The sequence below is a fragment of the Zosterops lateralis genome, assembly GCF_965231275.1.
Source record: "Zosterops lateralis genome assembly, chromosome: 19".
NCBI classification, from domain to species: Eukaryota; Metazoa; Chordata; class Aves; order Passeriformes; family Zosteropidae; genus Zosterops; species Zosterops lateralis.
In genome coordinates, this window is record NC_139779.1 from 656,371 (window position 1) to 670,698 (window position 14,328).

At 45.9% G+C, this 14,328-nt stretch overlaps 1 protein-coding gene across 6 annotated transcripts in view; it reads right to left on the reverse strand.

The window, feature by feature from the left end:
- SGSM2 (small G protein signaling modulator 2) overlaps positions 1–14,328 on the reverse strand; it is a 37,740-nt gene that overhangs the window by 14,668 nt on the left and 8,744 nt on the right. For 4 of the 6 annotated variants that reach the window (XM_083875214.1, XM_083875212.1, XM_083875213.1 and 1 more), the window contains exons 3-10: positions 6,706–6,868; positions 4,779–4,940; positions 2,796–2,863; positions 2,190–2,335; positions 1,670–1,804; positions 1,124–1,248; positions 804–871; positions 285–448 (exon numbers count right to left, since the gene is read on the reverse strand). In XM_083875214.1, the coding sequence (XP_083731340.1) occupies positions 285–448; positions 804–871; positions 1,124–1,248; positions 1,670–1,804; positions 2,190–2,335; positions 2,796–2,863; positions 4,779–4,940; positions 6,706–6,868 (1,031 nt within the window). The remainder of the gene's footprint in view (positions 1–284; positions 449–803; positions 872–1,123; positions 1,249–1,669; positions 1,805–2,189; positions 2,336–2,795; positions 2,864–4,778; positions 4,941–6,705; positions 6,869–14,328) is intronic. The other 2 variants (XM_083875215.1, XM_083875211.1) reach the window with 1 other exon arrangement.

Below are 14,328 nucleotides of genomic sequence, written 5' to 3' on the forward strand. Positions count from 1 at the left end.
GGGCAACCCAAGCCTCTGGCAGCAGCTCTGTCCAGTCCATCTGAGTCTCACTGCTATTGTGTGGGTTTGTACCTTGATGCAACAGCAGATTCCAACTCATTGCTCAATGGGTAATGAGGGTATGAACAGTTTTTGTAGAGTACATGTATAAGGAGCAAACTGGACTAAATGGAGTTATTCTGCATCCTGCTTTACCATAAAGCAGGAGGAGGTCAGTGCCCAGCCCCTGTGGAGCAGAGATCTGCACAGCAGGCCCACCCCAGAGCCCAGCAGAAGAGCAGTACCTTGCCCTGCTGTGACCACAGCGGGGGCTCCAGCTGGCCGCGGGGCAGGAGCCCGTTCTCCAGGCAGGACAGGAAGGCGAGGAGGTGCCCCCCTTGGGGGAAGTGCAGCGGAGGCCTCTGCGTCCCGTCCTGGCTCACCAGCACCAATGTCCATCTGCTTTCTGCTGCAAGGAGGACAAGGAGAGTCCACACTGTTACATCAGAGCCTCAGTTTTCTGCTCTTACCTTCTAAGTAAATTTTATTTGGGATCATCTCTAAGTAAATAAATAAACCTTTGTAAGGCACAGTGCGATCTAAGGATGATATCAGCCCTTTAGTCCTAAAGAAACTCAAGATACAAGCAACTATGGAAGCCTCATACAGTTGTCATCCTCTATCAGCTGGAGATTTTAACATTCATTCCCACAAGCCAGAACTAATCAGAGGTGTTCCTAACACTGAGGGAGGAAAAGCAATCATTCAAGTGGCTCTCCTGTTTATGAGTTTTTAAGGAATATATGCTTAAGGGTTATGCTTACCTTGCTGATGGCAGTGGATGCAGACAATCTGGCTCAATGGCACAATCAATGCGTAGTCCCAGTAAACACTAAAAGGGAAGGAAAGTGCAGGAAACATTGTTTTTCCATATTCAGGAATGCTTGCAGCTCCAAGCACCTGATAGAACGACTTTGCTAAGCTAACAACTGCCTATTAAATTTGGTCAGTTAAAGTAGATTATTAGTCAAGTAAATGGCAAAGGAAAGTTAGTTTCTCCACACTGGATATTCTGGTACCAGGTTTGTACAACCTCTACTTCCCCCTTCCCCTCCCCTTACTCTTTCCTGAATGCAATGAGTACCTTTTCTCCAGTTCTGAATCTCCAAGGGTTCCATTCATCAGCTGGTTTGGAGTCCATTTTAATGTCAAACTATCTGCTGATTGATGAAGGGAGAGATAGCCAGGAATTGCCTCCAAGTCATCTTTCTGTTCACAGAAGCAACAAACAGACAACCCAGGTGACTCAAGTGCATAAAATATATGTTCCAGTCTTTCTATACCACACAAGTTCCAGAGCTGCAGTATCTGGGAAGTGCTGAGGGAAACAGTAACAGCAAAAGTACTGGTATACAAGGTTGCTACTAGAAAGGGGGAAAACACCACAATACAGCTGGTTTATGAAATAGAGTTCAGTATGGTTGTTCCTGCCTACAGGCCCATTGCTGATTGACAGTGGCCAGGCAGTGAAAGCATTTGTGACCTGTCAAACTACCCCAGGCCAGGAGAGCCAAGCAGAAGGCAGCTCTGTGCTGAGAACAGCCTGCAGTGAGCCCCTGACAGGCCTGAGCTGTAGCCCAGCTGTAGAGCAGTGCCGCCTGCAGGGGCAGCCCAGGCTGCAGGCACTCACCGGCTGCACCAGGACGTTGTTCTTGCCGTAGAGCAGGTGTGTGCGGGAGTTCTGGTGCAGGGACTCCACGTACTCCCGCGCCGAGGCGGCGAAGCGATCCTCCGACGTGCTGCCGCTGGAGTGCCGCTTGCGGATCTGCCAGGACACACGGCCAGGTCAGGCAGGGCACACACAGCAACCCAGCCTCTGGAGAGTGCAGCTCCTGTGCAGCCAGGGGGTTTGCAGAGAAATCACCTGGACTCCTAACTCAGCCCTCACCATGGCAGCTCAGAATTTCTTGTGAACTACCTGCTCAGATCACAGCTATGAAAAGTGACAGGATTTAGTGCTGGATCTCAAACTTCTCTACATACAGACAAAGAGGACATCATGGCCCAAATGGATTTCTAATCTATGATAAAGCTCCATTACAGAAGAGAGAAGAAAGGCTGTTCCAGATTCAGGTATCTCCCTCTTGGGGCTGTTTTTGTTATCAGCCTGTGCTGATAACACAAGGAGCAGGTCCAGAGTAAATACCTACTCCCAGGGCCGGGCGCTTGGAGGGCGAGTCCTGGCGGCCGTGCGCGCCATGGATGCGGTGCCGCTGCACCAGCTCGTCAGCCGACGGGTCTGTCCAGTAATGGTCAGCTGTCTTCAGCTTGGTGTACTCCAGAGCACATGGTCCAACTAGGGAAAGAGACCAAAAAGAAACCTTCTGAGTCTGCTCCGAGTCACACCCAGGGCTATCCTGCTGACTCAGCACTGAAGGTGAGATTTCCTGCTCAAGCCAAGTGAATATTAACAGTCACTGATCCTATGGGATCAGCTCACAATACAGACAACAATATAATAATGTATCACTCCTATTACCCAGGGCTCTGTAAGAGTATTCCTGTAGGACACTGCAGCATTAGCAGTTACAAACTGCCAGCAAGAATTCGGTAAAAATCCATTCCCATTTTGCTTTCTGATCCAACCAATAATTACTAATAAAACCAGATGATCAGTCTCTTCTGGTCTGTTACAAAACATCTTCACTGTTGCTGTATTATAAATAGTTAACTACATACAAAATATAAAATTTACCTCTTGTAACACTGCCATAATGCAAAATGCTTTATGAAGAAGTAACTTTGCAAGAACTCACCTAACAGAGAAGCCAATATTGGGCCACAAACAGGATCAGCCAGTAAAGCTTCCTTTTCATAGTATTTACTAGGAATAAAAGATCAGAGCCCAGTTAAAAACATTACTTGGTATGAACCATTTCAAAGCTTGGGTTTAGCTACAGGTAGGTCTAACACAATGGGCCTCTCAATATGCTCGTTGTGTCTCATCTATTTTTCAACTGAGCTCAGAGAGGCAGGAGCCTGCCTTGTGCTCAGTGTGTTTACCCAGTATATTTGATTTGGGGCTTTGGGCAGAATTACAATATGGGAACAAACAATAGTTCTCTGCAAGCAATTTTGTCCATTTTCCACAGAGACAAAACAATCCACATATTCTTAAACAACTCTTCCATCTGTGAGGAATCATCTTGAAACACCGTGAAGAAAATGAACTACTACACTGCTCTTGCAATGACCCCAAAGTCTTGCCATTGCAGCAGGCAAAGCTGCTTTACAAAACCACATAGGCAAAAAATCCAAACACCCACAGTTCTTGAATGCCACTGTCCTCTGTGGTCTGTTCACTAGATGGGGCTCAAACTCTAAAGCACCTGCTTCTCCTCCAGGACAGCTAAAGGATGTGAACATGGAGCATTTGAGCCGTCATGACACAAAAATGCATGGTAACTAGTCTTATGAAAAGGTTTGCTTTGTTCACCAAGTCAGGTTCTCAAAATCACACACCTGCAGTGAAGGACCTGATCCTAACTCATCTGAACAGATGGGGAAGGCAGTGAGAGGAACATCTACAACACACAGTGATGGAACAACTGAGAGCAAACTCCTCTGATGTGTCTCCTGTGGATTATGTGGAAAAGAAATTAAAACCCCTTGTACCCATGTATCTGCAGGCACTGAGGCAGTGGACTAAAATGCTTTCATTAACGGTGTCTCTGGGACATGGCCAACCCTCCCTCTGTCTCTTCTGCACACAGCTCATAAAAGCCAAGCTGGTGTTACGTATCCCAGAGCAACAGTTTGCTTGAACAGCACAAAGACCTTTCTTCTATTCTCTTGCTTTTAGTGGCTAGATACATCATGAAAATAAAGCTGATGACAAGGAAAAAAGTAACACAACCTTGGAAAATACTGAGAAAATAAGCTGCTTTGCCCTTAGCTCTCATCCTTGTTCAGACCCATTGGCTTTGGATAAACAAGAATGTGTTGCCAGTGCAGAACAAGAGCACCCCTGCAGCAAACTGCCTTTCTGGGACCACACCAGGCTTTAGGGTCCCTTCCTTTCTCTTTTTATGGGAGACTGTTCTCACTGTGCCCCATTAAGTCTTCTGTTTCATGGGTTATGGGAGGGCAGGAAGGGTAGGAGTTAAAAGCCACTCCTGGGCAAACCACAGCTGATGCTGGGCAGCAGGAAGCAAGAACAGAACAGAGAGGACTCATCTTTGTCTCTTAAGGAGTCTGTGGGGAATACATCCATAAAGCATTGATGCTCTTCTCTGGTTTTGCAAGGGAAGACTCACTTTACACAAAGCTTGATTTTTCTAAAAAGGAAACACGATTCAAAGAACCTATTTTCACAACCGTAAGGATTTATGTCTCTAGCTCCTCCTGTTCTAATTCTCCTTTCTTTCATCTACAAAAGGCATTTTCCTCCCTGACATCCTAAGGTTCCAAAGGATTATTTTCAACTCATGACCTATTAGAAGATATTTCTATGTGGGAAGGGGACACTAAGGTCTAGGTCCCATTAGAATATGGCAACTAATACACTTGAAGTTAGGTTTGTAGCTGATTTCTGGAAAGCTGAATGCCTGATAATGTTTTTTTGTAACCTGAAACACCGTCAGTGATGAAAAACCGAAGTATATTTTTTTATAAATGCCTATGTAACTGGTTTTCATCTTACTAGAAGCCTGCATCACAGGGGTTTGCCAAAGACTTCTGCTGCAGACACCTTAACGCATCAATCCAACAAATCCTTGTGTTTCTGCTGCTTTCCTTACCTGCAGTTATCAACAATGTACTGAACAATCTTGTCCAGCACCTTCTCAATCAAGGCTGTCCGAACCCAGATGTGCTTGATGGCCTGAGGTGTCAGGACAGGTGTTTTGCTTGTGGTTGATCCCTGCCTCTTGAGGGGTTCCTGCCCATTTGGCTGATTTTTCCTGCAAAAGGTGATAAAATACAAGTAGTCAGAACTTGCACTGTTTGATGACACCTCCACCCTCCTGCACCAGGTAACACAGTGCAGCTGCAGGAGAAAGGTGGCTACAAAGCACAGGGGCACGTGCCTGGGCTCTCACACACTGTCCCGGGCTGAGGGGAACAGGAACCCTCTGAATGTCTCTTCCAGAAAACTTCCTCCTTAAAATAGAAGAAGGTCCCATTGTGCCTCAATGAGGAAAGAAACCTTGATATCTTCAGGTTCTTTGCCAGCACCTGGGCTCCCTTTCAGGAAACTGTTCAGTTACACAGAGTAAATGCATTTGTTTGGGGTGGTTTGGGTGAGGTCTGTAATTCCCCCTGCATTGGCAGGGTCCCAAGTCCCACAGGAGACCATGACAGCAGCCCTACAGGTCAGGAACACAGGTGAGACCAGAGCAGTGACATCAGAGCACTTCAGGTGTGTTCAGCTGCATCCTAAACAGGCATTTCCCTAACCCACAGCCCCAGGAACAGTCAGGCTGTTACAGCCCTTCTGTCTCATTTCATACACCCAGCAGAGCGAGTCCACCCGCTGCAGTATTTCCCAGTAGTATCTTTGCTGTGCATATTTTCTACAGCACTTAAATTTTGTGGCTGCTAATAGCTGAAAAAACACTCAAAATTTGTCCAAGAGAAACCACAGAATTTAAGTTCATTTGCTCCTCTCTGTTAGAGGACACAGCCAAAGTTCTCTGGTGGTTAGAGGGGTGTTTATGTGGGCTCTTAACCAGGAGAGAGGCTGGTGAATTTTCAGTAGAAAGCATCCTTTTTCCCAACATTTAAAAAAACTAACATTAATAAAATCCCTGTCTGTATCAGTAGGCACAATTAAAAATATATCAAAAAGTAGGTATATATCTGTCAAAAACTACATAACAAAGTCTGATAATTACAAGTCTAATAAAGATAAATGTCAGAAAATTACACAGAAATGTAAGTGCTAATTTAATAACTGTCAATAATTGAAGACAAGCTCTCTCAGCAAAGCCCTTCTTACAGCAAACTGATGAGAGGCTAAAAGTTCCTATGCTGTGCAAAGAGCTCTTAGGGCTCAGCAGTGCCTACAAACAGATTTTAAAATGCTCTTTGTCCTGAATTTATAGGACAAGACACTCATGCACTGTGATTCCATCTACAGAACCACATGGAAAATTTTAACTTTGCTACTCACCACCAGCAAGAAGTCTAAGACTTTCAGTAACCTCAAGCCCTTGAGTCCAGGATTCTGTTGTGCTGAGGTCCAGTGTGTACTTGAACAGCTTTCCTATAACATCTTCTTCCCATTACTATTCACATCTATGAATTTAACTGTTTCTGCTATGATACCTACAAATTTGTTCCTGGTTTGCAGGAGCATGCCAAAACAGCTTTTCCAGTATGTCTGTTCTCGAGTTCCTCCTTCCACCCCCTCCCTTCCCACTGACAGTCCAAGCTGGTCCACCAAACCCTGACTGTGAGCCCTCTCTGAAATCACCAGTAATTAGTCACTTCTGTTGCTGTGTGTGGGCTGAATGTGCTCCTTTGCTGTACTGAGAAGCAAAATGAAACACCAAAGCCCCAGCTCCCCATGTCTGTCCCTTTGCTCACTGCCAGCTTGATCAAACACAAACATCCACAGCCACCAACAAGGCAAAGCTGCATCACCCGTGGGCGGGACAGGCACTCCTGGGGCAGTCTGTGTCCTGCTGCACACACACCTGGCTGACAAACAGAGCCCAGCCTCACCTGCTCTCTACCTGCTGCTGCAGCTCCTGCACCTTCTTGCACACGTCCCCAGCTATGGCACAGGTCTTGCCCACCTTGGTGAAGAGCGCGGCCACCTTGTCGGTGCGCAGGAAGCCGGCGGCCCTGCGCTTCAGCATGTGCAGGAGACACGCCTCCACCACACCTGTGGGAAGGGGACACAGCGTTAGGGGTCTGCCTGCTCCTCCTCATCATCACCTCTCACTGCCACGGGGCAGGGCTGGGTCACAGCAGAGCTGGGGGACAGACAGACAGGCAGACAGACAGCGATCAGAATCAAATGACATGATTTATGTGTCTAATCTGCAACTACAAGCACCTTGTAAAGTAAAGGTAATGGCAGCATATAAATGAACTGGAATCTCTCTGAGCATTTTCACCCCACTTTACATGTGCCACACAGAACCACAGTAACATCCCCTGATGGCCACCAGTAAAACACTGCACTGTGCTGGCCTTGTAAGACTGCAGCAGAAATCTATCCAGCTCTCGTGTAACCTGCTGCATGGAAAGGAAATGAGAAATACAAATTTAAAAAAAAAATCAAAACAAACAAAAAAAAAAGCTTTCCTTGTCTATCAGCTTCTGAAGTGAGACTGCAGATGACTCACAGAGTCATACAAAGGGATGAAGGAGAACAGACCAATTCATTCACAGGCAAGGGAAAACACCCAGCTCTGTGTGCCAGGTGTGCCCAGGGCAGGGCAGCCTCCAGCGGGCTCTGTGTGCAGCACTGAGCAGGGCTCTGCTGTGCTGGGTGGCAGCAGGCAGCTCCTCGGGACACCGCAGCTCCTCCTGCCACGTTAAACACCGGTTACAGTAACAAATGGCGCTCCATCTGCTCTGACATTCTGCCTCTCGCCCCACACTCTGCAGCTCTTTTTGCTGCACTTTACACCCAACACTGTCAGGTGTTGGGTGAGCATTTCCTCAAGACTCCTTATTGTACTTGAAGGCTCCAAATCCCACAACACCTGAAGAAGACCTCACTGTTGGGGCCCTGAAAACTCTCCTGAGCCCCAGTCCAGACTGGGGGCACACAGGAACACCCGGTGCCTGCTGAACCCTGAGGAGCCCCAGCCCTGGAGCAGCCAGAGCCAGACTGAGCTGTAGGGACAGTGGGGCAGTGCCCTGGCTCAGCCCTGGCACACTCCTGTTTGCTCAGGACAGCAGCAGGCAGGCACTGAGAGCAGGGCTGATGCTGCAGGCAGAAGGGCTGCCCCAGAATCCGAGCAGCCCCTCGGGCACGACAGCCTGTGCTCGGCTCTGGCCCCAGGACACGCGGGCACATCCCTGAGGGACCCCTCTCCACCATGGGAAACCTGCCCTGCCACCAAAGGACACCCGTGGGGACAGAGGCAGAGCCTGGGCTGTGCCAGGAGCAGGAGGACACTGAGGACACCCCCGGAGCACTGCAGTGACAGGGGTGGCCACAGAGCCACACGGGGGACAGCCAGTGATGACAGCACAGCACGGGGAAGTCCCTCTCAGCACGGTCTAGCTCCTGTCTAGCAACCATCACAACAGCTCTTAACCCAGCAACTGTTCTGCTCTGTCTTTCAATTAGAAATAAAGGAAAAAAAAAAAAAAAAAAAAAAAGCAGCTTTCCGGATGCCTGGAGCAATGCAGCAATTTGATTCCAAATCTTAAATGAAGCAACCTGCCTTTAAAAATAACAGCAAAGGAGTGCATTGCTGTTGCTCAGGAAACAGGCCCTCTTCCCACCTTCACCGCTTATTTTTTTTTATTTCTTTAAAACAATAAAATATTAATGAAACAAATTTAGTGAAAAGCACAGCAGGCACAGCTTTAATTATTAATAAATGCTGCAGCTGCCACTGAGGGCAATTTCCCCAGTGACTGTCCCTAGAGCCCCAGTATTTAATTATTCCATTGTGACATTTCTCATCACAAGAATTTGGGTAAGATCAGTCCCCAGCTGCCTATAACACACACGTAGGGGTCATTTGCAAGGGGAGAGACACTGGAATTTGCTGCTGTATTGCCTCAAAATGTATATTCCACAGGACAAGAGATTAATGCATGTCCACTCCTATGTGTAAGGCACCCTTGGATTGGGGGGCAGGTTACAGAAAATGTCACTTCATTCTCCTACATGTCACCCCCAGGCTGTCAGCACTCTTCTCTCCAGGCTCCTTTCTGTAAGAATTACTCCAGAACAGCTGGAATACATCCACAGCTGGAATACATCCACATCTGACTTGATCTGAATGTGCTTGCAAATACACCGTGGCTTGGATCCAGTTAAACTACAAAACATCCAAGCAGGGCGGCACATCTTGCGACACAGATGTCACCCCATTCCACCCCAGGGGACCCTGTGGGTGCCACCCTGGTGGCACAGGGCAGCAGGAAGGGATCCCTCCCACCCACAGCACAGCACAAAGGGAGCCCCCCAGGGCTTTCCTTTGGCTCTGTGTCCAAGGCAGGCACTGATCTCACTGCACCTTGCCAGCATCGCCCACGGCCAAGCTCAGCCAGGAAGGAAACAACACATCCTGGACAAACTGGCACAAGAGTCACCTCAGGCTGCAGAACCTTCTAAAAGGCAGGAGAGGACCTTGGCCTTGGTGCTCTCTGATAAACCAAAAGCAGGTGATCCCCAGGAGTTACAAACTGCACAGCTCAGACTGCTGCCTGAAGAGGAAACACAATTAATTTCAGGGGTGACAGTACAAGAACCTTTGGGACAGGGAAATGTGGGTTATTTACCCATTCCTGGGAAAATAAACCATTTTTCCCTTTTCCCATTTTGACACTCTAAGAAGACCTAAAATATATGATTTAGCTGTTTCTGGAGACACTGGTAACATCAGAAAGGCATCACTGGGTGGTTTTGTGCACGCACAGGTAATTTGTACACATGTTTTTGGGTACAGGTATGTGTGCACACAGGGAATTAACCACTACACAGCTCAATGTGACCCTGAGCCTGCCTATTGTCACTGCACCTACAACAAACACATATAAAAATTCACCACATAAAAAGGCAGCAACTCGTCACACACAGAGTGGAAGAGCAGCTCTGCACTGGGAATAAATCAGCACAGCTCAGGTAATTCCCTTGTATGGTTCAGTTGACAGCAGCCAGCTAAAAATTCATTAACTCCAGACAGTTTTAAGGAACATTCTCTGCAGTATTCGCTGCTGAATTTAATTAAGTGCAGATATATTATTGATTTACAGTTCAAATAATCATGGTGCCCACCAAGCTTCAGAAAATGTCACTTTTTTATGACTTCACCACAGCTACTTCTTCCAGGGCTAGTTGAACAAGTTCGGTTTTGTCCTTTTTTGCCTCTATGAAAATTCTGACATGACTTAATCGACTGTGAAATGAGAGTTCTGGGGCTGGGAGGGTGGTGAGCAGAGAAAAGAAGGCCTGTGGAAGGATTATTTATGGGGTGTACTTAGCAGATGAGATTTTCCTTAGACAGGAAGAACTACTGCAGCTATATACCTTGTTTTCATGGAAACTGTGCACAGGGAATTGAATTCATGAGGCTGAAGAAATTAAAAACAAGTGAAAAGAGGAGGATGATAAAGAAGCCATCAGATGCTCACGATCTCCAGCTGCTGTTGCTTTATCCTGCTGATCACAGACCTGCCCAGTCTGAAACCAGTTTTCTTGCCAAGTTCCAGCCTGCTGTGTCACTGGGACACCCGAGTGCCACCAAAGGGCTGCCCAGGACACATCCAAACCTGCTCCTCTGCCTTGTTCTACCTGCTTTTGCTGTGCCACACAACACCCTATGTTCAATAATTCCCTAGAAAATAATAAAAAAAACAACTATCTAAATAGACAACTCCCAGTTCTAAAGTAGCTGGAATCTGGTGACTGCTTCTCTCTAAATTCAGGATCATTAGACTTCAAGGATCTCAGCAACCTTCAGAAAACAGAAGTGTTTTCATTAAATGCTGTTAAGGGTAAATCAAAATTACTAAAGTTTCTCTAAATATTGAAAATGATCCAATTTGATGGCCCAGGATCAAAGCAAAATGTTTAGCAGAGTTCTCCAAAAAGCACAAGAGATTTTATTTCACTCCTCAAGCTAAAAACACATGCAGTTCAAAAACTGTTTCATTTCACATCAGAGCTAATACTCACGCTGTTTTTTTCCTCCCCACTACAGAATACCACTCATTAATTTAAGCATCATCTTTGGAGCACAATCAAAAACCTTCTAAATGTGCATGAAAAAATATTTGCCTTCCCCCAATTATGATTATCTCTGGTACACTCTCTGGGCTAATGTGTTTTTCAAGTGAGGTAGAATCTCTGTAAATTATTTTTTAAGCATTATTCATCCTTGGAAATGTTTGTTTCCCAAATAGGAGCAGTGATACAGAGAGACTTGTGTTTTGTTTGTGAGAGATCTGCATGTCCATGGCAGATTATCTTCGTTTTTTTTAAATATCAATGCCAACGGTAGAAAGCCAAAAGAATTAAGATGATAAACTGTCATGTTGGGCAATGGTTATTTACATCGGCTTCTACAGAAGTTACATTTCTGTGAGCTAAGGAAAAAAGAGAAAACTGAATTGTTTTCTGTCAAATCTGAATATGGTGCTATTTAGAAGCCTCGAGACAATCAGCTAAAAACCCCAAAGCGTAAGACATCTCTTCCAAATGGGGCTGATTTTCAGAATTGGAATGTTGTCACTCCAGCTGAAAACGATGGGAACAAAATTGTGTTTTCTTTCAAACACAATTAACTTTGTGCAAAATGTGGTAACAAGTCATCCTGAGAGCAGTGAAGGGAACAGCCTCACAACTAAGCCCAGCTGTGGTTAACCCTGGGGTTGTTATCAGTGAGACTGTAAATCAGCACTGCTGGGCACTCCTGCAGCTCAGACACCAATCCATCCCAAATGACCCCGGGGATCTGGTCTCCAGGAGCCACCAGCCCTATTCATGGTCCAAGGATTCCTGGTTTTCCACCACCAGCATGGATGGAGACTCACCCATGACCTCAGCTGAAGCTCTTTGTGCTCCCACAGACGTGCGAGGCCCTTAAATTTCAGACCTTATCAGATCTCAACTATGTGACTCCAGAAAATCCAGCCACACAAGTGCTCTCCTACTGCCTGCCACCTCCAGAATGAAATGGAGTGCTCAGCTGCCTTAGGAAGCTGGGAAGTAACTGGTGAAGTGCTCAACACAAAGTCCAATCTTACTAAATGCTTTGCACATGCATTAACGGCAATCCTGTCACACACTGGATTGGCTCTAAACTGTGAAGGGGACCCAAGAGCCACTCTGATTCTCAGAACACACCAGTCCTTCTGCTGTGAACAGATACTCAGTGACACAGTGCTATTTCAAATGACAATTCCCTCTACTTATTTTTGAAGAAGGAAGCATCTTACACTGATGCCCCAGGGCTCTGTGCAAGGAGCCTGCAATGGATGGATACAGGGCCCACACATCAGACCTCGAGTGTGGAATTACAGCCTGAAGCACAGACATCTCAGAAGCTCTTGTGGGTGAAAGCTCTCCTTGCTCTGTTTCTGAGAACAATAAATGCTCTTGCAGTCCTGATGTACACAGACACTGCAGGAGCTCGAGAGCAGCAGCACCAGCAGAAGACACAAGTGCCAGCTCAGGAGGACTTCACAAGAGCAGCCACGGAGTCAGGCTCTGCCCTGCCACAAGTCAGGACTGTATTTGAGTCTTTCTTAGCAAAGGAAATGCAGGGAAGCTGAAAGAACTGTGGTACAACTTACAGGAGCACACAAGAGAAATGGTACTGAGTAGTATAACACTCTCCACCACCTGGCACATCATGTTTCCAGACCTGGAAGTCACCCACACACCTGCAGACTGACAGCACTGCGTGGCTGCTGCAGGGATCTGTTTGTGCACAGACCTCCTCAACCACCATGTCAGAACCACCAAAGGCTCCTCAGCTTTCAGAGGAGACTGGACTGGCAGCAGGGTGAGCCAGCACTGGTCTGTGCTCAGGCAAATGTCCTTTCCTTCCTGAAAGGCCTCAGGCCACCTCTCTGAGGTATTATTCACACAGAGAAAGCACCAAGGACTGCTTACTAATGGGAATTCATTATCTCCCAAGCTCCCCTGGGCTGGCACCACATCTTTCTTTTGTTTGAGGGGCTGCACACAGAACTAAAGGCAGTCACAGATCCCATACAAACACCTTCAGTTAATATCCAGACCCAGCTCTGCAGTCAAACCCTGTCACCTTTCCCCGTGCATGACTGGACAGATCGTGACATGGTTTTGTTCTTCTTTTTAAAGATCTGTGTTATTTAAACACAGCATTACCACGAAAAAAAACCAGTCATTTTCATCAGTTAATAAGAGAAGAAAAGCAATATGTATGATGGGGGTGGAAAAAGGAAAAGTTGAGGTTAATGCAGCTAAATCAAGGGGACTGGCTCATCCCCTAGGGCTGAGCCAGCCAAGTCCTCCAGGAAAGGCTCTCTGCTCCTCTTCTCTGCACCTGGAATTGCAGGGTCTGCAGCAAAGATCCTCAACAAATCTATCAGGATAGAGCACTAATGTAACACCCACAAACAGCAAATTTTCTCCTTGGGCTCAAAAGGGGAAAAGCATTTCTGATCTCTAAGTCTGGTCTAGACACAGTTTTAGAACAGATTTGGAAGGCAAAGATTATTCAATGACGCTGAAGAAAAGGAAAAACAAATACTTCCGATTGCCTTTGAAGTGAAAGACTGTAATCAACACCAGTGGTAAATTAAATATTAGTATCTGAAGATGGGAAGAAACAGCACATATCAAGTATCCAAAGTATACCAAAAAAGCTATAAAGCATCAAGAAAACAAAAGGAATATGGGAATATTTTTGTTTTCTTTGATAGAAGAGCCTCGATGTGTTACAGGATTTGAGTTCAGATTCAGGAACAGGAAAGGACCTGGTGGTGCCCCATTAAACCCCCCCAGGGCTGCAGAGCTCTGGTGCCTCCCCCAGAACAGCAGTGGAACCCCCCCAGCTCCCTCCTCCCCCTCACACCCCAAGGGACACGGGCAATGCCATCCTCAAACAAGGTTTACAACAAGTCCCAAGCACATTAAATACCATTCTGCAGCTCAAATCAGAACTGGCCTTTTCAGCTCAGCCACAAAGGGATTCTTCACATTTTAATTAACGGGTTTAATTACTGGTAGCAGGTTTATTATTCAGGCCAAAAGAAGCTTTTTGTGCAGTTCATCTCTTCCTTAATTTGAACTGAAATCTCATTGAAAAGCCAAATTCTACATGTTTAACAGTGCCCAAGTTACTATTTTTACTCATGTTTACTACTAACTTTTCCCCAAAACACAGTAAGTATATTCCCTCTGCCAAGCTGGCATTCTGGATTTACACCTAAATAACACATATTTTGATTGTGACACACACCAACCCTCCATAACCCACCCGAATTCTATGACAATTAGTTTACAGTGTGGGGAATTCAAGATTATTAATTATTAGTGTATTATTAATACACTGATATTATATTATTAAATAAAATAGACTCATATCATATTATTAAGTATAATATATACTTATATTATAATATTATATTGTATTATATATTACTATATTACTATATTATATT